Source organism: Pecten maximus, chromosome 11 (genome assembly GCF_902652985.1).
Source record: "Pecten maximus chromosome 11, xPecMax1.1, whole genome shotgun sequence".
Taxonomy (NCBI): Eukaryota; Metazoa; Mollusca; class Bivalvia; order Pectinida; family Pectinidae; genus Pecten; species Pecten maximus.
In genome coordinates, this window is record NC_047025.1 from 42,075,248 (window position 1) to 42,100,427 (window position 25,180).

Here is a 25,180-nt window from a genome sequence, read left to right on the forward strand (position 1 = left end):
CTGTGTCTGGAATTTCTAGTTTAGGCGTCCGGAATTTATAAATACTGTATCCGGAAAGTCCCGAAAATCTGGATACTGTGTCCGGGATTATCTAGATACTGTGTCCGGGATTATCTAGATACTGTGTCCGGGATTATCTAGATACTGTGTCCGGGATTATCTAGATACTGTGTCCGGGATTATCTGGATACTGTGTCCGGGATTATCTAGATACTGTGTCCGGGATTATCTGGATACTGTGTCCGGGATTATCTAGATACTGTGTCCGGGATTATCTAGATACTGTGTCCGGGATTATCTGGATACTGTGTCCGGGATTATCTAGATACTGTGTCCGGGATTATCTAGATACTGTGTCCGGGATTATCTAGATACTGTGTCCGGGATCATCTAGATACTGTGTCCGGGATCATCTAGATACTGTGTCCGGGATTATCTAGATACTGTGTCCGGGATTATCTAGATACTGTGTCCGGGATTATCTAGATACTGTGTCCGGGATTATCTAGATACTGTGTCCGGGATTATCTAGATACTGTGTCCGGGATTATCTAGATACTGTGTCCGGGATTATCGTCAATGGCGTAGAAAACGTTTGCATTTCTTCAGTTTTCATCGTTTCGTCTTGATGTAGATATCTTTATACTATTATCATATTAAATAGAATTATTCGACTATCGCACTGTGTTTAAATTCGTGTCCTAGCTCTTTGTTTATCAAAATCCTGTCTGATTACTCTGATAGCACGTTATCTATATATCGCAGTGTTCTATCTTCAGTAAGAACAAAGTCTAGCCAGTCACCTTAGATAACTCGGAATTACGGTACTGTTTGAGCTGACTTATGATATATCTATATATTTTATACCTCGTTGATACACAGAGGTAATAGGATATCATGGTTTGTGGATCAATGTACTTTGGCATTAGATACCCTCACTGACACGACAAATAAGGATAACTCTCGATTACTGTTTCCTGGTTTCTACAGCGGTGTATAAGACTTATCAACCCCAACACGACTCCCACCCTTGTACCTTTGGTGTGACACCTTATCCTTTCCTTTGGTCTCCTCAATGTCCCATTTGTAGAATATCCACCTGTGGGGACACTTTAGTCCCTACCTCCGTTCTAATTTATAGCGATTACAAAATATCTTGGTTTAACATTTAATGAACACTGAGAATTGTACTTTTTTAACTTTCAATGAATTCACCACTTTACATGGCACAATTACCAATTACCTCGATTATTATGGTCTAATAGCTAGTATCAAGAATTATCTGAAAATGTTCACATGGTCAGGAGATGCTAGTATGTATCCCTTCATTCCTTTATGTCTTGACATTGTGTTGAAGAAAGTCAAAGGTTCTCAAGATTTTTATAATATGCTTAATACAAATAGTGCATCTATAACTGCACAAAACAAGTGGGGAACTACTTTTGACTACAATCAGAAGGCTTGGGGAAAAATGTATCTAATTGCATTCAGAGTTACAGAAAACACAAAATTACAATGGCTGCAGTTTAGGATAAATCATCATATTCTAGCTACTAATTCATATTTATATAAAATTGGACTTACAAATAATCCATTTTGTGTTTTTTGTAATTTGGAAAGGGAGACAATTTCACATATTTTTTGGGAGTGTAATGAAGTCCAGCATTTTTTAGCAAATTTTGAAAACCTTTTATTAGCAGTTTCTATTCCATTTTCATTAAATAAAGAAATGATTATTTTTGGTGCTTTCCAGCACAATGGAATCTATAATAGAATTGACAACGAGATAATTCTTTTCATTAAGCATTATATATATAAAGCCAGGTGTTTGCACAAGTCTCTAATAGTCTCATCACTAATTAACCATGTTAAAGATTACTATAATGTGCAGAAGTTTATTGCTGTGGGCAAAGGAGAGAAAGTTTTTAATAAATTTACTTTTGAGTGGAATAAATGGCAAAATTTGGTAGAACTTGACGTAATATAAATAATTTTGATCTTATATAGACCTTTATCTCATACATTGTGGTAATATGAAATTATGAGTTTACAGTGGGTTAAATGATCATGTTTTTAGTGTTTAAGTCTGACCCTTCCCTTTCCCTCTCTCTTGCTTTCTCTTTCTAAATGTGAACTTTCTTCTTTTTCTATTTCCTTACATTTCTTGTTCTATCTTTCTTTTCTCTCACTGTGCTTGGGTTCTAACGAGCTTAAAACATACTCAACAATCATAAAATTTAGATTTGGAATTTTGACTGATTATTTTCAAGTATTTTTAAGAATAAGCCTACCATGTGCATATATTGTAACTATACAGAGAAAAATATATATGAAATGGCGATTTCTAAATAGTAATTAAAAATTAGTGTAAGAATGATTGGATATCTTTTATTGATATTCATTGATTATCTTGTATCAAAAAGTATAATTTGGATAAAAACCAATAGAATATTAAGCGTGTGTGGGAAAAGAAAGAAAAAAAAAGATGTGTATTTTATACATGTAAAAATTTTGAAAAATAAAAAATAAAAAAAAAAAACACTGAGAATTACAATGAATGAACTCGTGATATTACAAAGTAAAAAAATAATATTACAAAATATTATACACAACACATTCACGCACAATACTGACAAAACCTTCCATAATGACACGTTCACGCAACACTTAAGGTTGCACGTGACTTTAATTAATTGAAAATGGTAAAAATAAATGTCAATAAATTGAATATATGCTTTTGTGTACATCATCAAGTCTTCTAGTTCGACGGAGAGTAAATGTCAAGCTTTGTACACAACAAGTCTACACCAAGGTAGTACGTCCACATTGAGGTAGTATTATTAGAACTTGGCGTATGCCCGTCTACGACGGAGTATTGACACAACGACGATAATAGGGAGACAGACGACCACAAACAGTCCACCTAAAACGATGGCCACGATGATACCTGCCCCGAGTACGATGGTACTGCTACATAATACCTCATCACTGTTGTCACCACAGTTGTTGTAGCCATTACAGGACAGACTGCTATCGATACAACGCCCGTTATCACACCGGAACCCGAACGAACACGAACCTGTGGAGAAACCAGAAAGGAGGTGACCGTCAGGAATTATCAACATGGTAACCTATCTCAGAATGGTAAATATTTCTGTCTGTTATTAGTTTTTCCGTGAATAATGTTGCTTAATACTCAAGTGAAAATATATTTGAACACAGACCAATCGAACAAAATAAAACCGTGCTGCGCACTTGACATTTAACAGTGGGAAAATACCTTATAATACATTCCTATTACGTGGTTATTATAGCTGGCTATATATACCTGTGGTGTATGACGTCACGATAATGTCGTAAGTACATGAAGACGATACAGACGAAGTCGCCAAATTGAACACCATGGCATTTCGAGAAGACGTAAATGTTCTCTTCGGCAGGTAGTATTCAGAAAGTCCGCACATATCTGCTCAAATAAAAAAAACTAGTGAAACTAGTGAAAAACTACGTGAAATACATTCAAAAGCTTATATAAACTAATGAATAATATGTTTCTGATCACAGATTAAAAGCCATCTAGAGATGATTAAACTGAATCAAAACGTCATGTAGTAATGCTCTAGGAGTAAACTTATAATCCAAACGTCACATAGAGAAGTTCTAGGAATAAACTTATAATCCAAACGTCAGGTAGAAATGTTCTAGGAATAAACTCATAATCCAAACGTCATGTAGAAATGTTCTAGAAGTGAACTTATAATCCAAACGTCATGTAGAAATGTTCTAGAAGTGAACTTATAATCCAAACGTCATGTAGAAATGTTCTAGAAGTGAACTTATAATCCAAACGTCATGTAGAAATGTTCTAGAAGTGAACTTATAATCCAAACGTCATGTAGAAATGTTCTAGAAGTAAACTTATAATCCAAACGTCATGTAGAAATGTTCTAGGAATGAACTTAATCCAAACGTCATGTAGAAATGTACTTGGAATAAACTGAATCCAAACGTCATGTAGAAATGTTCTAGGAGTAAACTTATAATCCAAACGTCATGTAGAGAAGTTCTAGGAGTAAACATAATCCAAACGTCATGTAGAAATGTTCTAGGAGTAAACTTATAATCCAAACGTCATGTAGTAATGTTCTAGGAATAAACTGAATCCAAACGTCATGTAGAAATGTTCTAGGAGTAAACTCATAATCCAAACGTCATGTAGTAATGTTCTAGGAATAAACTGAATCCAAACGTCATGTAGAAATGTTCTAGAAGTGAACTTATAATCCAAACGTCAGGTAGAAATGTACTAGGAATAAACTGAATCCAAACGTCAGGTAGAAATGTTCTAGGAGTGAACTTATAATCCAAACGTCATGTAGAAATGTTCTAGAAGTGAACTCATAATCCAAACGTCACGTAGAAATGTTCTATGAATAAACTTATAATCCAAACGGCACGTAGAAATGTTCTAGAAATAAACTTATAATCCAAACGACATGTAGAAATGTTCTATGAATAAACTTATAATCCAAACGTCACGTAGAAATGTACTAGGAGTAACTTATAATCCAAACGACATGTAGAAATGTTCTATGAATAAACTTATAATCCAAACGTCATGTAGAAATGTACTAGGAATAAACTTATAATCCAAACGTCATGTAGAAATGTACTAGGAATAAACTCATAATCCAAACGTCATGTAGAAATGTTCTAGGAGTAAACTTATAATCCAAACGTCATGTAGAAATGTTCTAGGAATAAACTTATAATCCAAACGTCATGTAGAAATGTTCTAGGAGTAAACTTATAATACAAACGTCATGTAGAGAAGTACTAGGAGTAAACTTATAATCCAAACGTCACGTGGAGAAGTACTAGGAATAAACTCATAATCCAAACGTCACGTGGAGAAGTTCTAGGAGTAAACTTAATCCAAACGTTATGTAGTAATGTACTAGGAGTAAACTTATAATCCAACGTTATGTAGTAATGTACTAGCAGTAAACTTTATCCCAACGTCATCTAGGGATATTCTAGGAATAAACTTATAATCCAAACGTTATGTAGTAATGTACTAGCAGTCAACTTAATCAAAACGTCATCTAGAGATGTTCTAGGGGTAAAGCTGTAATAGGAGTAAACTTAATCAGTAAACTATATCTAAATGTATTTACGTTTATATTTCTCTATAGTTTAATCACACTGACCCTGTATTTTACGGTTCCTGTTCTCGCCATCATATGCCGCTACTGTGACATAATTACAATTGGAAGACATTTTCCTGACAACAGCGACGAGCTGGTCCATGGGCCTGGCCCGGACTACTAGGGAACAGTTGAGGTTCCTGTTAGGAGTGGTATATCGCGATGCCTTGATGCGTGCTGCTGTATCGATGTATGTGATGGTGGATGAAACACAGGCATCGTCCATGTACACTGAAACAGTAAACCGTGTAAAAATGATATCTACAATTAACCGTGAAAGGTAAAACAACATGTCAAACATCCCAGGAAGAAAACAACTTACTTGCCTTAGACCTATGTCCTTATTCCATATGTTTACTGTGAACGTGACTGTTTTGCTTTTCATACTGATTGGGAAGTGTAAACTTGTATTATGTGCCGTTGTAAACACGGACACAAGGTACTTGTACTGTTACCTAATTTTAATGACCAGACAAATCTTATATTACATGTACTTTTTCATAAAATAGCGACAAAAAGGACATTTTAAACACAACACATGCAGATACATTTGTACGCTTGTAAGACGTAATATTGAACCTGTTTTTCCTGTTGTTAGATTCGTAAGAAGCGAGCAAATTTGGTTTCTTAATTTTTTCTCTTATTTTTTTAATAACATTTTCGTAAATGTGTTCCAAGCTCATCAAATGAGTTTTAAGTATTTCTGTGGGACGCTAAGTGACAGTCTAATGAAGCACAAACGATCTATGTCAGTATGATGTTCGTAAGGCGGTAAATAACACATATAATACAATAGGAACTTCAAATTTCTCCTTAAATACAAGCTGAAATAAGAATTAACAAAATTGGTCTGTCCACTACTTGTAGGAGAAATGAAACACTAACACTGGAAAATAAATGAATTGCTGAAGTAGCTATCACAATAGATAAAACATTTCTGTCGGAGGAGGTTATGGCGATGTCCATACCTTGTGTTACCCATTATCAGTTCTGTACATCGGAAAATAAAAAAAATTCAGACAAAAAGATTAAAACCAATAAACGAGGCTAAGAATGTATACTGACATGTTTGTACGGAGAGAACCTGCACGACCGACAAACACAGGACAACACAGTACAGCGGTGACATCTTCATACTGACGGATAGGCGTCGTTAGTCTACTGGTGTTGTCCACCCGGTATATAAGGAAGTTGTACTATCACCGTCACATGACCGAGACATCATCCGGGTCTCTCACTCCTATATTTACATGGGTATATCACATGAGGACATATTTCATAACAGATACACATACTTAGCCCTCCCATATACGATAATCATAAACACTGATGTCTCAAAGATAACAGTTTATTGAAGGTTCGCGGATATTCCCTGTTATATATTGTTGTCAAGTGTTTGTAGTTTGAATCTTACAAGAAGTCATCGGTATTTGAAACTCATTTACCGGGTATTTAAATTTTAATGACAATTTGAATCCCTTCGGTGTCCAGGCGCGTAGCTAGACCTAGATGAAAGTGGAAGCCCGGTCGGACAAAAGACGGACGGACGTAGGGCTTCCTACAAAATGCCCCTTCATAAGGAAGGTGTGTGTGGGGAGGGGGGGGGCTAAGATGTGTGTTTTAATAGACGATGGGTTAATAGCTTTTATAAATAATCAACAAACATGGTCACCACTGGGTTTATATCTACAAAATCGCAACACACATGCAATAATGTCAGAGGCATTCGTTCTCCGTCCATGGTTTATCTCAAGTACGAGAGCTGATTGATATGCTGTGAGCCTCATATTGTATTATTGTTCAACAAAATCCCCTTCAGTATCTATACACTTTTGCCAGCGGTGTTTAAGGGCCTAAATGCCACTTTTATAGAACACCTTGTCTTGGCTCTGCAGAGAGTCATACACTGCATTGAGGACATCGTCATCGGACTAAAAGTGGGTGCCTGAAATAGCTCTTTTCAGTTTTAGAAATGGATGAAAGTCTTCTGAAGAGAGATCAGGTGAATAAGGCGGATGCTCAATCAATTTAAAGCCACAATCATCAATGACAGCCATGGCAATAACAGACTTGTGAACAGGAGCGTTGTCCAGATGGAATAACACACCTTTAGTGAGCTTTCCGCGCCGCTTAAGTTTAATATTTTCCCGTAACTGCCTCAGAAGTGAAGCATAGTATGTGCCATTGATTGTCCCTTTCGGAGATGATATATGAGCACAATACCTTTCGCATTCAAGAAGTCCGAGGCCATAACCTTCCCAGCTGATGGAACAGTCTTTGCCTTCTTTGGCGGGGGAGAGCCAGGTGATTCCATTGTTTCGATTGTTGTTTGGCCTCTGGGGTAAAATGATGGACCTATGTGTCATCCATAGTGACAAATCTCTGACGAAAGTTGGCAGGATCTTCCTCAAAAAGGTTAACATTAGCACGCTACACCCTTCGGGCCGAAAGCTTTTTTATTGCAAGATCCTTGGTCAGAATGGAACGTACTCCTCTCTGTGAAATACCAATTACACTGACTATATATCTTTCTGTGACTCGTCTGTTAGTAATAACAATATCATAAACAATATTGACCATTTATGTGGTTGTAACATTGACAGGCCATCCAGGACGGGGTCATCCTCAAGGCTCTGTCGGCCACGCTTAAATTCCGCCATCCACCTTTTGACTGAAGCATATGAAGGGACATGTTTCCCTAGTGTTGCTTGCATATCATCCTGGATATCCTTAGGTGTTAAACCATTTTTATACAAATAATGGATCACTGCTCTTTCGCCGCTTGTCTTGTTTATTTTAGAGTGCTACCTCGTCGATATAAACTAACCAAATGAGACCAGTCCTTGGGTACATGGCCCCTATATAGTCAGGGAATAGTAGGACTTAAAAAGAATATCCTTGAGTGCCTCCTTCAATACGAGGCTCACAACATATCAACCAGTCCTCGTATGTCTTTAGCCGACGCATGATGCTGGAGACGTAACAGACATATACATGTACATGTAGAATCTCTAGACACCTGGAAACGTTTGGATATAGTGTCAAATAATCTAGACGCCGATGAATAGGCCTACGATAATTGCAGGTTAATGTAAGGTTTGATGGGAAACCATCCATAGGAATTTCAACATTTTCATATCATATTATTAAAACAATATTTGTTTGAAAATTATCTAATGAAAAAAAAAAGTTATTTTGACAAAATGATGTGGAAGCCCGGGCGTACGCCTGGCTACGCGCCTGGTGTCTTTTCTACATTTTGCATTTATTTGATTTTTAGTATTTTGACTTGTGCGAGAAAGCATGGGGTTGCCTCCCTTCGTATTAAAACTGGCATACAAGTATGTTAAATCATATCGTTAAACCGGGGGTTGCCTCCCCTCTCATACCAATTTTGTAAGGGCAAAGCATGATGGTAAACAGTCAACGCATTTTAAAAAATTCAAAACCTTCGTAATACCATTTGGACAAAATGAATTTTCTGGATTGGTCGAAAATACGTCATCTATATTGATAACAAAATGTTAGCGGATGTCACAAATGTTGGCAATATTTGTTTACTAGCAATTATATGTCTACAGACGAAAACAATCATGTTAACAAATTCTGGAATAAGTGTGGAATGAATTTGTATTTTAAGGGTAACTGCATAGCTGAATAACGTTGAATTTCCAACACGAATAGATATCTAAAATATACCAAAATGTTTGTTCGGACATGTAATTTCCTACAAACACCAATACTTTGCTGTAGATGCTATCAGTTTCTTCTATGGAGTTATTTTGTGGATGTACCATGGAATAATTCTGAGTCACGAAAATGACCAAAACTGAACATTACCAAGCTGTTATGCTCACAAATATCTATAGCACGAGGTAAAAGCATTTGTTTGATCGGATTTTACTTTACTTGTACGTATAAGCGCTTATTTTGTTTTGACTTTGAAATGCAAATGGCGGCTGTGAATAATATTACACAAATATGGCATATAGGGTGGAATTTCAATCAATAAAAATTATCCTATATCATACATTTGAGACTTCTGATCACAGTAACAGGGATCTGTTTAAGTCAAATTGTTAAACTGCCGGTGAGTTTGTGGCCTTTTTCAGAAATAGGCATATTTTACTCCAAACTCAACGGTTGAATTTTTTTCTTTCTAAAAACAGTATTCTTGCCATTTTCAGAGTAGTTTATTGTGTCTAATAAGAGCCTTTTTGATGTTTGAAATACCACCATTATATGTCGTATTTGCGTGATATCATTCATGAGCGCCATTTGCATTTCTACATATAATTAAGTCAAATCTGGTGAAACCAATGCTCCTATTTTGTGCTTTAGACACCTGGGGCAAGACGACATATCTAGTTTGTGCAATATATCCGATACAAATGTGCTAATTATGTCCCCCTGAAACATGCATTTTTCGTATATTTTGTTGAAATTAGCTTATCAAATTACATGTAAACAGCAAGTCCCACGGTTTGCCAAGTTAATATGTTACTTCTGTTAAGTTGCATCTTAGTAGGAATTTATAGGCTTGTGAAATATCACTGTTTTGACTGGATTTGCTGTTTAGATGCCCCTTAACATGATACACATTGAACTGTTCGTACTGATACCGAATCATCATTATTAGACTTGATTCTAACCATTGGGGATGGTGGATAATGTGTCACCCCAGATTGTGTAAGGGTGATCATTATATGCTATGTGATCAGGATATTTTGACTCTAAGGCTATTTTTGGTGAACTATCAGCTTTTGTCTGGGTACGTATGGAGAGGGTGGCAGCTGTTGAGGCATGGAGCAAGTTTGTTGACTAAAATTATCGAGAACTATAGACAAACTCCAATCAGAGAACAATACGGAATCTCACAAGACACCTTCCAGGTCATAGGTTACAGTCTTAATGTTTTCAATGAGCGTGGAGTACAAACAAGTATTTCCTTCTAACAGCTTGGATCACAAATTACCAACGAGTAAAGCAACAGGCAGTTCCAAATCTCCAGATCCGGATAACGTCTACCTCCAGATCTGGATAATGTCCATCTCCAGACCCGGACAACCTCCACTTCTAGATCCGGATATCCTCCACATCAAGATCCGGATATCCTCCACCTCCAGATCCGGATAACCTCCACCTCCAGATCCGGATAACCTCCACCACCTGATCCGGATAACCTCCACCTCCAGATCCGGATAACCTCGACCAACTGATCCGGATAACCTCCACCTCCAGATCCGGATATCCTCCACTTCCAGATCCGGAAAACGTCCACCTCCAGATCCGGATAACCTCCACCACCTGATCCAGATAACCTCCACCTCCAGATCCGGATAACCTCCACCTCCAGATCCGGATAACCTCCATCTCCAGATCCAGATAACCTCCACCACCTGATCCGGATAGCCTCTACCTCCAGATCCGGATAACCTCTACCTCCAGATCCGCATAACCTCTACCTCCAGATCCGGATAACCTCCACCACCTGATCCGGATAGCCTCTACCTCCAGATCCGGATAAACCCTACCTCCAGATCCGGATAACCTCCACCTCCAGATCCGGATAACCTCCATCTCCAGATCCGGATATCCTCCACCATCTGTTCCGCATAAGATCCACCTCCAGATTATCCGGATACCGTCCACCTACAGGTTCGGATAACGTCCATCTCCGGATCTGGATAACGCCAACATTCAGATTCAGATCCGGATAACGTCCATCCCCGGATCTGGATAACGTCAACATTCAAATTCAGACAACATCCACCTCCAGATCCGGGAAACCTCCACCTCCAGATCCGGATAACCTCCACCACCAGATCCGGGCAACCTCCACCTCCAGATTCGGATAACCTCCACCACCTGATCCGGGCAACCTCCACCTCCAGGATTGGTTTATTATCCAACAAACAATTTAATCTTGTAATTTGTAACTTATGGAAAATATTGAAGTTGGATGGAATCCTTAGATAACGAAATCTTATGAATGTTGTGTGTTTAGATACTAGTAAAGCTATTGACACTGTTCATCACACAGATGTTGTGTGTCTCGATACTAGTAAAACTATTGACACTATCGTAAGGGGCGACTAAATTTGGGATAATATCTTTTCCCTTCTTCCTTGGCAACTTTCTTCTTCCTAATGTCTCCCTTAACAATGCCTCACTTTTGGCCTTTAGTTGAGCGTTCGCCGCTGTGAGGAAGGTTTTGGGTTTTGTCCCCTAGCCGAGACATACCAGAGTCTTTAAAAATGGTAGTTGATACTCCTGCTTAGCGCTCAGCATATTTGGAGTGGGACGACTGGTTCACCCGTTGTCAGTATAATGTGACCGGGTGGGGTGTACTGCTGGGTGTCTTCGGCAGTATGCTTCAGTGAGGTAGCACTATAAATCGGCAAAAGTTCCGGCCTATCACCAGGAGACTTAACACGAACATACGCACTCACCACACGCATACATGTCGCACGCACGGGAGGCCGTCCTTAAATTAACTTAGCTGTTAATAGGACGTTAAACAAAATAAACCAATTACTGTTCAGCACACAGATGTATCTTGATACTAGTAAAACTATTGACACTGTTCAGCACACAGATCTTGTGAATGTTGTGTGTCTCGATACTAGTACACATATCTTGGGGAGAATAAGATGACACTTTGACGGTACGGAATAATGTGAAGTGAGAACGATCCCAGTATCAAGTGGACTTCCTCTAATATGTATAACAGGATAACATTTATCGTGGATGACGTCAAGCTGTATGGGGAAATAACATCTCAAAAAAGAATTGACTTCATGCAGAAAATTGGCAGGAAATGACTACACTAATGCGCAAACTCAAAACGACTTCCAGAGGTACAGTGATGATCACCCTCGATCTATCATTTGGAAATATTCTATTTCCTTAAGTCTACCATTTTCCTGTTTGTTGATATGTCCGGTGGTTCCGTTGTTACCGCCCTAGTTATTATCTTGAGAATTTGACTTTACCCTGAATTGATTAGAATTGTATGGCGGATGCGTCGATTTGACCTAGATTTGTATGGAGGGTGTCGTCGATTTGACCTAGATTCGTATGACGGGTGTCGTCGATTTGACCTAGATTTGTATGGAGGGTGTCGTCGATTTGACCTTGATTCGTATGACGGGTGTCGTCGATATGACCTAGATTTGTTTGGCGGGTGTCATCGATTTGACCTAGATTTGTATGGAGGTGTCGTCGATTTGACCTAGATTTGTTTGGCGGGTGTCATCGATTTGACCTAGATTTGTTTGACAGATGTCGTTGATAAAGCAGAAGACTCTAACTTCCCCGGAACGCCTGGTCTTAGTCTCCGTGTACTTTTTAAGTGTCTCTTTCTCCGTGCAAAGATAGAGGTATCAATCAACAGTTAGGGTTAAGTTTCGGTATCATATTGGAGTATTTTTTGCTGATTAAAAAAACCAGTTGAGTGAACTTGGAACACAACTTAAAGTTCACGTTCTGCCTTAATCGAGCATGGAAGAAGGAATCATCCAAATCTATTTTTTGGGGATAGGTTGAATGCATGAATTGGTCTGATGTAGTTTTAGTATATAGCATGCATCTGTTGTTTAGGGAAATAAAGATAGATGACACAATCATATTCAGAATTCAATCATACCCATATCTATTGATTGGCCATTTCTGTCGAAACACTATTATCTGAATGAACAATAATGTCGACTTATACCAGTCATCGTTTACCTTCTTGTCAGTATATAGCTGACATTTAATTTCCTGAGAAGTGTTAGGTATAGTGTAAATCACGAGTGTAAATATTCTAAGCCATAATCGGTTTTTGTCATTATATAAATATACAGCCACATGTCTGGGTGTTTGTGTAGTGACATGTACAATGTAATATTCTGACCCAGTCATAATTATTTAGATAATCACACGTTGTATATTTTCGTAATCTAAATGATACTTCCAATGCCTATTATTGCCGGGTTTTTTTTTTGTCAATGTAATTCATTTAGCTGACCTCTGTACGACATATATTATCGTGTATTGATGTTCTGGTGATAAATATAAATCCCATGATGTTATTAATAGTCCGTACAGAACGTCAGATTGAACGGCAACCTTCACCTGTTCTAATTACTGTTTATAGTGTATATATCTTATAACGATCCCCTTACGTTCTATAACAGATACCTGACTAATCATGAACTCTATTTCCTTTTGCGGTATGAAGTCAGACGATTTCAATACTATTTTATATTCATATTCTTGTCGTTGTAACTACTTAGTTAACAGTATGAGGATGCGACATCATATGGATTTGAAGTACATGTTTATGGGGAAATGTCGACTATTTCTGATTGGATTGATTAGATTGAGTACAAGGAAAGAAAATGTCCACATTGTAATGGTCAACAAATTGGTGATGAATTTCATTATTTACTTGAATGTACAGCGTTATCTGCTCACATAATTTTATATATAGACAAATACTATTGGTCAAGACCAAATATTAAATTTAACAAACTAATGAATATAACTAATGTTAAAAAACTAATGAAAATGTGTATTTTTATCAGATTAATTAATAACATGATATGTCCTCCTTGATAAGAATGAAAATGTTTTGTTGTGAAACAGTGCCGTGTATCAACTACGAACACTACTTTGATTGTATATATCATATTGTAAAAATGTTTTCTCTATACATCATGTCAATATGTGAAAAGAGAATAACATGAATTTGAATGTCTGAGGACGCTTATCCGTCCAGAACACCTGGTCTTATTTCCCGTTTTCCTCTACTTTTTTCCCCGTAAGTATGCATATGATAGTGCTTAGAAGTGTTATTAAAAGTTTCAAAACATTTGTATTTTATTTTTATTTTTATTTTTTTATCATATGGCTCTCGCGAAACATTTGAAGACGAATTTGAATTATTAAGTCCGAAAATATCGCAATATTATTATAATAAATCATGGTGTCCATCGATATCACCAATACAACATGTTTGTCGATCTCACACGTAATACATATACAGTGGAAACACTATCCCTTGGTAATACGGATGTTGCAATGTATTATTTTTGTTTAAATTTGTGTTATTTTTTCACATTTAGTTGCCAGACAAACAAGTAAACACAAGGATACTAGGAATAACTTAATATAAATGTTTATTTAGATATTGAACAACAAGTAGAAATCCCTGAATCCTGGAGCTCAGAGATAACAAGTATACTACAGGATTAAAAGTTTTCTGACTAGCATAGCGGATAATGATAATCTATCTGTACATGTCTGATTTATCACGTTAACATTTCCAAAAATAGTTTAAACTAGTTCTAAAATGCACTAATGTTGTAATGACAGGGTAGTGTCATTGTCTGTATTAAAATGTAAATCGTAGAATCCTCCTCAAATTAAATACCTACATATTACTCTTATTGGATACGGTTTTCACTAAACCCGTTTTTAGTTTTAACCATTTACTTTAACAGAATGAAACAGAGTGTACGTAAAATTGTCGGTTGATCCATTTGTCCTGTATAATAAACACGCCTGACTAGATAGAGCACTACTTTACACACACATATTGCAGACACCGGTCGTGTCACCGTTACTTCCTGACTAGCTATGTACACACACGGACCGCGGTCAGAACTTCAGATACATTATTTCCGGATTAAGTAAAGTTCTAATGTACGGACTCATATATAAGGTGTGCCGTACTATGGAATGTACAATATATACCCGCCAGTGCTTGGCAGTGTTTTGTAGCACTACGTGGTCAAACCACTGTCCGAAGGGACAATACTAACTAAAATAACTATATAGCACTATTTGTTAGAAAGTCAATGGCACAAAATGTAAGGAAATGTCCCGACCTCGAGATTCATGCCTGTGTTGGCGAACTCATCTCTTCCCCTGGTCGTGCTGTACAATAGTACTTTTTGTGGGCGAGAAAAGTCGCGAAATATTTAAAGGAAATATCACAATGTCTGCAGTACTGAGGTCCCGAGCTCTCCGACCGGGATTCTGGAGGCGTACCACCGGAGGTAGGAGGTGACGTTGCCAGAGGAATAAGACGTGGAATCGAACCGACACCTGGAAGCAGGTGATAGTAGGGTAGCATCTGAGAGGAGTCCAGAACAGGCAAGTTTAGTGGCTGGACAAACGAGTCATTATCAAGTGTCGGTGATTTCTGTATACCGGGCGAGGAAAGCTTCGTGACTGGGGAATATGCCCTTGAGGATACTGGGCTTGGAGATTTCTTTTCGGATCTTTTCTCTGAACTATCAGAGTTTGAATTTTTTTCAACCTCTTCATCTCTGAACGTATCGTTCTCTCGTATTTTTGAATCGCTTAAAGGCGAGTGTAGGCTTGATCTATTTGAAACATTGTCGGAGAAGTCCTGCGGTTCTTCTTTGATGCAGGCTTTGCTGTGAGTATCACTCATGGGAGAGCCATATCCGTTCTCGGACGGCTCCTGTTTGATATCCACTATATTGGAGTTGCTATCACGATGACTTGTTGTTGGTGACAGACTTAGCGCTCGTTGGTTGACACTATCCGGATGTGAGTTTGCAGAGCTTGCCCGTGAATTAGATCGGGATGTGTGTTCCGACCTCGAGTCTGATTTTGTTCCATTGTTGGCCTGATCGAATATAAACTTATCTGGGTGTTTACTTTGTATATGTTTCATCAGATCGTCGAAGTTTTCTGAAAGGTCCTCGCAGAATTGGCACTTTAGACTGTTAGCAGCAGCGGCCTGGAGGGCGGCCACTTCGTGCATTCTAATGTGCAAGGCGAAGCTCCTGAGATCGGTAAACGTTTGCCCACAGAGAGCGCACGCGTTCATGATCGGACGCTCCGAGTGAATCATCATATTCTCGCTTTTCTCATATGATTTGCGTGACCGTCTGCGTTTATACGGTTCGTTTTTTAGTCTAATCAGTTCAGCTTCCATATTGATTGGTCCGTTCTCTGTGATATGTCTCGCCTTTACTGGCAATAAAGGTGGTTCCTCAATCTCTATCATGTTTTCGTCAGCGAATTCCTCTCCACTGTCAACATGCATTTTCCCGTGCATACGCATGCCACGAACCGTGTTACCCCGGTAACCACACAACGTACACCGGTAGGCTTTGCTTGGCATGTGAACCTTCATGTGATCAGAGATACGAACATCCGTGTGAGTAACGAAGTCGCAGTAGGGACAGCGCATGAGAGGCGTGGCCGTCGTGATACCGGTACAGAAATGCAGTTTGAGCAGTCTGGCGGAGATAAAACTACTATCACATCTATCACATTTAAAATTCCCGCCGTCGTCGATAACAGGAGAATTTCCCCGATCTTCCAGTGGCTTTTTAGGTAGTACACTTTGTTCGCTTTCCTGACCATGAGGGCAATAGAACTTTTTGTGTGCTTTAAGCGTGCTTGAGGAGCTGAACTTGATTTTACACGGAACACAATAAAAGCGATACAGAATTTCGTCTGGGATAGACGAAGGCCTCGAAGCATCAGGTGAATGCTTGCTGTCTGATTTTGGACTTTGAATCACAGGGCTGACTGATTTGTGTGAACACTTATCGGAGATTTCAGTTTCTGACGAGTAATGGCGGACTCGTTTGCTATTATCGAGATCAACAGATTTGGCACCCGGAGTAGACGCCGCGCCTATAGAGTCCTCACTACTTGTACCTGGTGACGAAGTTCTATTTCTCCTTCCAGAGCAATAATGTTTCTTATGTATTAGATAGTTTTCGTGTTTGTAGAATACGATGTTACAGTCAATACATTTACTAACGGAGGCAGGTACCTGAGGAACTGGCTTGTTGTTGAAGAACGGATGCTGGGAGACCGGCAGCAATGGCGGTATCAGAGCTGGTGACATAATCTGTTGTGGACCAGGGGTTGTCTCTCTTTCTTCTCTCAGACTAGATGACTCGGACGTTTGGCTTTTCGGTGATTTTAAGTTCAATGGTGAATTGGGACTTTTCGGCTCGGATTTCACGATATCCGAGTGTTGCTCGGAACTATCAGTCTGCTTTTTAGGAGTAGTGAGGTCCAGAGGTTGTTCGGATGATGATGTTGTACGCAGTTCAGTTTCCCGCCGACTTAAAGAAGAAACAGCAGTTGGCTCTGCAGTTTCCGTAGAAGAAATTTGTGAAACAACAGGCTGTACTATAACTGTTGGCATCCCGGTCACTCCTTCCGGCGCAACGATCGGAGGTCCAATTATAACGCGCGTCTGTCCATGTATGAATGGAGAGTTGCCCATGAACCCGTGTAGCCTTGCTAATTCTGCAGAATCCATGATGGATGCTCGCGATATTGGAGACATAGCACTTGGATTTGGCGAGGGTGAACTATTATCACTTCCATTTTCTGTGCCGTCATTCTTTCCCGCCCTTCGTGAACAATAAAATTCTTTATGACAGTTAAAAGTACTGACCGACGAAAATTGTATATTGCAATGTTTACAGTAAGTTTCGTATTTTGGCACGGGTACACTATCTGGGCGGGGCTCGGTCTGAGATCGCCCTCCTCGGTTATGTATACGCATATGGCGATTCAAACTGGACATTTTGTCTGCAGTGTAGGAACAGAATGAACATTTGTAGTGTTCCGCTAGTTTGGCCATTTTAGATGGCGGGCTCTCCGTTCCAGATGTCGTACCCGGAGATTCGGGTTCTGTCTTTACATATAAATCTTTCTGGTTATCAGGAGATGACGGACTCTTTCTCTTTCGTTCGGGGCATTGTTCTAAAATAGACAAAAATAATTGATAACTCAACTTTTACTTTAACAGTCTGACACCAGATTAATCCGCAAATGAATTAGAACCTTACATCAAACAGAAAACGCCAAACGTAATAGAATATAATGTTAATGTTGTAGTTTATACATTTATGAAACAAGTTATATCAACTATAAAGGCATATGGAAATATTGTTGGATACAAATCTATCTATGGAGACAACTTATATGAACTTGCCAAGTAACGGAAGTATAGTTTGTTTTAAAAAAGGGTATATCTTTTGAGACAAGTTATATAAGCTTGTAAAGTACCCGAAGTACTGTTAATCTATCAAGCTTGTACCACATGATTACTTACCTGTTACGTCATCAGTTGATCTCGGTGACGGCTGCTCTTGTTCTACTGTCTTCGCTGCCACTGAGAAGTCTTGCGGCTTTTTTGAACAATAATAGGTAAGGTGTCCATCCAGCGTGCGGCCACTGCTAAAGCGAACGCCACAGTAAGGACAGCCAAAAAGCAGGGCAGCTGTAAAAGATAAAATTAAATATGAATTTGGACAGCTCCTAAACTTTTATGTTAACAGGCCTTTGTATATGCACTGCGTCTATATTATATTTAGTTACAGTTTTAGGGAAGTCGGGAAAATAAAAATGGACCGAAACCAAATGTTAAACTATAGCAGCAAAGGTACACCACAGTTTAATCAATGGGATAAATCTGCATTCAGAGATTCCAATCCACAAACCTAGGGGACTTACAGTCTACATACGAAAGTTCCTATCCACAAACCTAGGGGAGTTACAGTCTACATACGGAGGATCTTATCCACAACCCTAGGGGAGTTACAGTCTACATACGAAAGTTCCTATCCACAACCCTAGGGGACTTACAGTCTACATACGAAAGTTCCTATCCACAACCCTAGGGGACTTACAGTCTACATACGAAAGTTCCTATCCACAGCCTAGGGGAGTTACAGTCTACATACGAAAGTTCCTATCCACAGCCCTAGGGGACTTACAGTCTACATACGAAAGTTCCTATCGACAGCCCTAGGGGAGTTACAGTCTACATACGAAAGTTCCTATCAACAAACCTAGGGGAGTTACAGTCTACATACGAAAGTTCCTATCCACAACCCTAGGGGACTTACAGTCTACATACGAAAGTTCCTATCCACAACCCTAGGGGACTTACAGTCTACATACGAAAGTTCCTATCCACAGCCCTAGGGGAGTTACAGTCTACATACGGGGATTCCGACCCACATATCTCAAGGATTTACAGTTCACCAATGGAGGATCCGACCTGGCCATCTCAAAGTGATTTTTAATATGAATTAAGTATTAGTTGTAGTATGTCCGTGTTTATGATTATAAAACTGGTATATATATAACTGTTACAACCTACCATGACTCGGGCTTGGTTTAGCTGGGGCTGCTGGGGCGGAAACCTCCGGTGTACGTTTGACAGGGCTACACAAGCCGGATTTATGTTTCCTCTCAATGTCTTCCTCCTTACTGTCCGGTACCAACTCTTCCTTACAGGCGAGAGTACTGAAGGAAGCCATCACTTCGGTGTTCTCCGGTAGGTCCTCGATCATTTGGCACCAGATCTTTCCTCCTGCAGAATATTTAAAACAGTTTATAGTTTACTGAAGAAATTGTTACCTGCACAAAGCACAGGTCTGTTGAAAATAACTAAGCCGTACAGTGTATGCATACACACTGATGATGAGGGGTGTACAGTGTGTATACACACTGATGACGAGGAGTGTACAGTGTGTGTATACACACTGATGATGAGGGGTGTACAGTGTATATATACACACTGATGATGAGGGGTGTACAGTGTATATACACACTGATGATGAGGGGTGTACAGTGTATATATACACACTGATGATGAGGGGTGTACAGTGTATATATACACACTGATGATGAGGGGTGTACAGTGTGTATACACACTGATGATGAGGGGTGTACAGTGTATATACACACACTGATGATGAGGGGTGTACAGTGTATATATACACACTGATGATGAGGGGTGTACAGTGTATATATACACACTGATGATGAGGGGTGTACAGTGTATATATACACTGATGATGAGGGATGTACAGTGTATATACACACTGATGATGAGGGGTGTACAGTGTATATATACACACTGATGATGAGGGATGTACAGTGTATATACACACACTGATGATGAGGGGTGTACAGTGTATATATACACACTGATGATGAGGGGTGTACAGTGTATATACACACACTGATAATGAGGGGTGTACAGTGTATATACACACTGATGATGAGGGGTGTACAGTGTATATACACACACTGATAATGAGGGGTGTACAGTGTATATACACACTGATGATGAGGGATGTACAGTGTGTATATGTATACTGATGATAAGGAGTGTAAAGTTTTTTTTATATTCCCACTGATGATGAGGGTTGTAGGGTGTACATGTACATTGAGAATGAGGGAGGAAAGCTGTTTGACGATGAGGGGCTGGGGGAGGGTTAGTTAGCCCGCCCGTACATCTCTGTAAGATGGAGATAGCGAAGTAACTGTACGTGTGGCTTTTATCTGAGACAAAAGAACTGTTTAATCACTAGTACAATCACGACCGAGTCAGGATACGAGATAAGACAGTAGACTCCCTCAGCTTCACGCACAGGAAAGCCATTGTTATCAACAACAAATGAGAATATACAAGTTTATTTGTATCGACAAATACACCGGCGCGATAAACCCACAGGCATGCACATCGTCAAAACTATGCGACGCAATAAGAAGATGTGAAACTAAACACGACGGCTAAGTAAAGAGATAACACACAGTACACTGATACTCGGGCGCAATGTGAGAACACGGACGATGTCAGAAATAAACCCTTCATTGTTAGTGTTAATTTTGGATATATCTGTCTTATCTGTAGGTGAAAGGTGTCCAGACCAGTCCAGAATACATTGTGTTCTTACCGTGGTTTATGTTTGATTTTATGCAATGACTCCACTGAAAATGTTTTCATTTCAAAAATTGAAATATCCGTTACAAAATAGTTCTCTTGTCTATATACAAAATGTATCATACCATTATAGTCAGTCATTAAATTTCTACTTTCGTTTTCTTACCTTTAACCGTTAATTACCATTATTACCTCTTTGAGAACTAATATTGATTTTTATCGAACCCATACTTCCTCGTCTACCATTAAAAGCACTTCTACAGAATACAGTTGTAGACGCCATCATGATTAAAATATAGCACACTACTTTTTTCAATCATATGTTGGTATTCTAAGATAATAAGCAAAATTGGTATGACGCACACACCCCGCGATGAATAGGGCTGTATTTATGAGGTGATAGGTGCGATAAGGCATTGTGTGGTAGAGAGGCGAGATAGAAAGGCGTGATACTACTACGGGTGGTACCCCCTACCCGGAACCTGCCGGTCTAGGATAACAATACGTGGAATTAGCCAGATAAGACGGCCATCACTTTCCGATTAGATCACTACAATTCGCCACGTCGCATTCAGCCATTGTTATCAGGGTCGGGTTATCTGCCATTCAAAATTCTATAGAGAAACGATAGGCAGTAAAGCAGGGTGAAATCTGCTAGAAAGAGGATGGCGTACTGAAAGGGGCCCAGCGATCGAAGCGATCGGGTGTTGGCGAGTGTCTCTATAAAATAAAAGACAATCTAGGTTTGGTAAGCGTAACCTGACAGACGGGCGATCCGGGGTCCTGATAAGACTCGGTTAATACATATATGTATTAATGGTAAAATTATGCAACGTAGCATATGAAATATTCATAAGACTTCAAGTCGCTACTAGAAACATAATACCTTGTATGTTATCGGCCTGGCAAACAGAAAAATCTCGTCCAATATGATAAGGTTTATGTTTTATTAGGCCTATCTGTGTCCTTTATCGTATAACACCTTTTGTTGGTTTGTGTGTTACGGCTCTGATAGAAATCGGAGCGCGGGACTGTCATCCATCTTGGCTGACAAACAAGGCTGATCTGGGATAGTACTGGCTAGCTTTAAAGTACAGTTTACAATGAAAGTCTCTCTCTAATCAGCCCACTAACCCAGCTGTCCGGTAAACTCTACTGATTGCGGATAAGAATTAGCATATAATGTTCTGTTTTCTTTTTATTAATGACAGATGATATCAGGAGGTGGATGTTATCTTGCGGTGCCAGGCTTGAGCGATTTCCATATCAATGTATGGAGTAGTGTATTATCACCGGACTGGGTGGTGGGTGATCGCTTCCCATACAATACATACTAAACGGTGATTCATGTTTCTTCAAAAATGCAATGTGAATAGGATTTAAAGATGCAAATATAAAATTATTTATAAAGGCTAGCGTTTCACATTATCTGTCTTTTATGCGTGCCTAATTCCATCTAACTTTTATATTGGCTAAAAGCTCAATTTTCAGGTTTTTGACAACTGTGCCATATTCATAGATAGTTTGTAATGATAAGACGTCAAAAACTGATAGGGAATCACAAAGCATTTACATATATTAGTGTCATGGTGTTTGCCAATTATTCCTGCGATAACGCGTGCAGTGGGTACCCTCTCCTGTTTTATGTTCCACGTGTAATGCAAATTTCTGTCCCTGCAATTTGTTCCTATCGATTGACTTGCCATATTGATTTCAGGAGGTGTTTATGTTTATACGAGTCTTTATATAGGGATAAGGGAGTCTATCAACAATGAACGTACATTATAGTATTAGTACATATCGCTCGGCTTGAGAATGACGTGTCGATTGAGTTTCAAAATCATAGTTACATTAACGTATACAAGAAGTGAAAGAATGGTGTTTATCTATAGAGAAGGATTCGACGTGTGTATGACACTGTAAGGGCAGAACATACAGGATGTGATTTTTATACATTACACCATTTTTTTTATAGAATAATCTCTGTTTTGTAGATATTAACAATAAAACTGTCAGTCTATATCATGTGCTAGGTACTTGGCGCTCGCTGTAAGTTTCGCTGTAAATTTTGGCCTTGTGTATCGAGTCATACTTCATCATCGTCCATTACAACACAACAAAGTGATCACTCCATTACAACACAACACAGTGATCACGATCCATTACAACACAACAAAGTGATCAGTCCATTACAACACAACAACGTGATCAGTCCATTACAACACAACAACGTGATCACGGTCCATTACAACACAACAAAGTGATCAGTCCATTACAACACAACAAAGTGATCAGTCCATTACAACACAACAAAGTGATCAGTCCATTACAACACAACAAAGTGATCAGTCCATTACAACACAACAAAGTGATCAGTCCATTACAACACAACAACGTGATCAGTCCATTACAACACAACAACGTGATCACGGTCCATTACAACACAACAAAGTGATTAGTCCATTACAACACAACAAAGTGATCAGTCCATTACAACACAACAACGTGATCACGGTCCATTACAACACAACAAAGTGATTAGTCCATTACAACACAACAACGTGATCAATCCATTACAACACAACAAAGTGATCACGGTCCATTACAACACAACAAAGTGATCAGTCCATTACAACACAACAACGTGATCAGTCCATTACAACACAACAACGTGATCACGGTCCATTACAACACAACAAAGTGATTAGTCCATTACAACACAACAAAGTGATCAGTCCATTACAACACAACAAAGTGATCAGTCCATTACAACACAACAAAGTGATCACGGTCCATTACAACACAACAAAGTGATCAGTCCATTACAACACAACAAAGTGATCAGTCCATTACAACACAACAAAGTGATCACGGTCCAGGGGAATTACACTCGTGTCGTCAACACCAGTGGAACATCCCGACTTGTAATCACAAACCTTAATTAGTAATAAAGGAAACACCACGGTAACATCCCGACTTGTAATCACAAACCTTAATTGGTCCACTAAATATACTGAAATGAATAAACTACTTGTTTCTTTAGAAAATTAATAATTTTCTTGTGAACTTTTTTAACAGACTTTATGAAAAACACACAAAGGTCAAGACGAAATATATATATACATGTATATAACTGCGGAAATGTTTGGATTCCTGGCAGTTTCTGTTCCGCGGAATGATTTTCAACAGGCTGTTGGCAAAACACTTGGGTAGTTCTTGGCCGTCTCGGTCTTTGTTTTCCTACGTAACTCGCTTTATCGATTATCAGGATAGAAAGTGAAACCCTGCCAAGACATTAAAGTGTATATATCTATGTGTCACCTTTAAGTAATAAGTATAAATTTGTTAAAAAGGTTTGTCAACTTGAGCATGAAATCAGAGATCTTCTCCTCACTTATCAAACGCTCCCCTTAGAAAGGCCCCTGTTGTGAGTCTCGCCCGCCTTTCGTAACATCCCCTCCCATAGTGTTTACACGTCGTGATAGACTCAATGTTAACTATCATGTTCTGTATATCACAGTTATATAGATATTGACAAACACGCCATAGTCTTCAGAATGGTACATGCAGGTAGACTATGGAAAAGTTACATTGTCGCCATCCTGATTTATTGGGAAATATTGCATTCTTTGAGGGATACTTTACTTATTATGTACACTAATATGCCTTAGTTTTATCGCAATCATCCTTACTTTGAGAGCGTAGTGACAGTCAGGACATAACATGTAATAGCGAGTAGTGTTGTCATACGAGCGTAAGGCGTTTATACCTCCGGAACATCTGGTCCCCAGTTCTATGTGCAGTATCGAATAACTATTTTGTACTCGTTTAGTATATCAGTTCAAATAAAGGTTGTGTCTTTAGCGTTTACCTTGTTTTTAATGTCATAGGATATGGACCGGGCACAGGAAATAGCCGGGTGTCTTGTATGTGGTGTTAGGTGACTTAGAAAACGGCTTTCCTGTTAGCAAATCTGTAAGACTTTGCAATTCTGGTTTACCGATGCAGACAGCAGTGATAGAGAATATTAACTCTAAAAGGTTGTACTACCAGTTGTATTTGGTTTGAAAACGTGTAAGAAAAACAAAGACATACCTTCAAAAAACACAGATGCATTACAGTCTGATTGTGCAAAGACAGGGCGCAGAAATGACAACCAGGCTCCGCTTCGTTCTAACACTCGTATAAAACTCGGTTCTCCGTCCTCGTTGTGGGCCTAGAAATAATATGCTGACAATTA

General features: G+C 38.9%; 2 protein-coding genes across 2 annotated transcripts in view; both read right to left on the bottom strand.

Moving 5' to 3' along the window:
- Positions 1-1,156: 1,156 nt before the first annotated feature.
- LOC117337963 (neuropilin and tolloid-like protein 2) lies at positions 1,157-6,403 on the bottom strand. The gene is made up of 4 exons (XM_033899121.1): positions 6,273-6,403; positions 5,211-5,438; positions 3,329-3,466; positions 1,157-3,079 (listed from the first exon to the last, which is right to left on the bottom strand). Exons 1-4 carry the CDS (start codon positions 6,340-6,342, stop codon positions 2,841-2,843), a joined length of 675 nt encoding a protein of 224 aa, XP_033755012.1. The 5' UTR covers positions 6,343-6,403; the 3' UTR covers positions 1,157-2,840.
- Positions 6,404-14,345: 7,942 nt separating this feature from the next.
- LOC117337435 (zinc finger protein ush-like) overlaps positions 14,346-25,180 on the bottom strand; it is a 33,780-nt gene continuing 22,945 nt past the window's right edge. The window contains exons 3-6 of the mRNA XM_033898418.1: positions 25,036-25,156; positions 19,369-19,581; positions 18,316-18,483; positions 14,346-17,963 (exon numbers count right to left, since the gene is read on the bottom strand). Of these exons, the coding sequence (XP_033754309.1) occupies positions 15,091-17,963; positions 18,316-18,483; positions 19,369-19,581; positions 25,036-25,156 (3,375 nt within the window). The 3' untranslated portion in view covers positions 14,346-15,090. The remainder of the gene's footprint in view (positions 17,964-18,315; positions 18,484-19,368; positions 19,582-25,035; positions 25,157-25,180) is intronic.

Coding starts and splice junctions, on each gene's coding strand:
- LOC117337963 (XM_033899121.1), bottom strand. CDS start 6,342: ATGAAGATGTCACCGCTGTACTGTGTTGTCCTGTGTTTGTCGGTCGTG. Junction 3,467..5,210: donor CAGGAACCGTAAAATACAGG/GTCAGTGTGATT, acceptor TTATTTGAGCAG/ATATGTGCGGACTTTCTGAA. Junction 3,080..3,328: donor CGTGACGTCATACACCACAG/GTATATATAGCC, acceptor GTTTCTCCACAG/GTTCGTGTTCGTTCGGGTTC.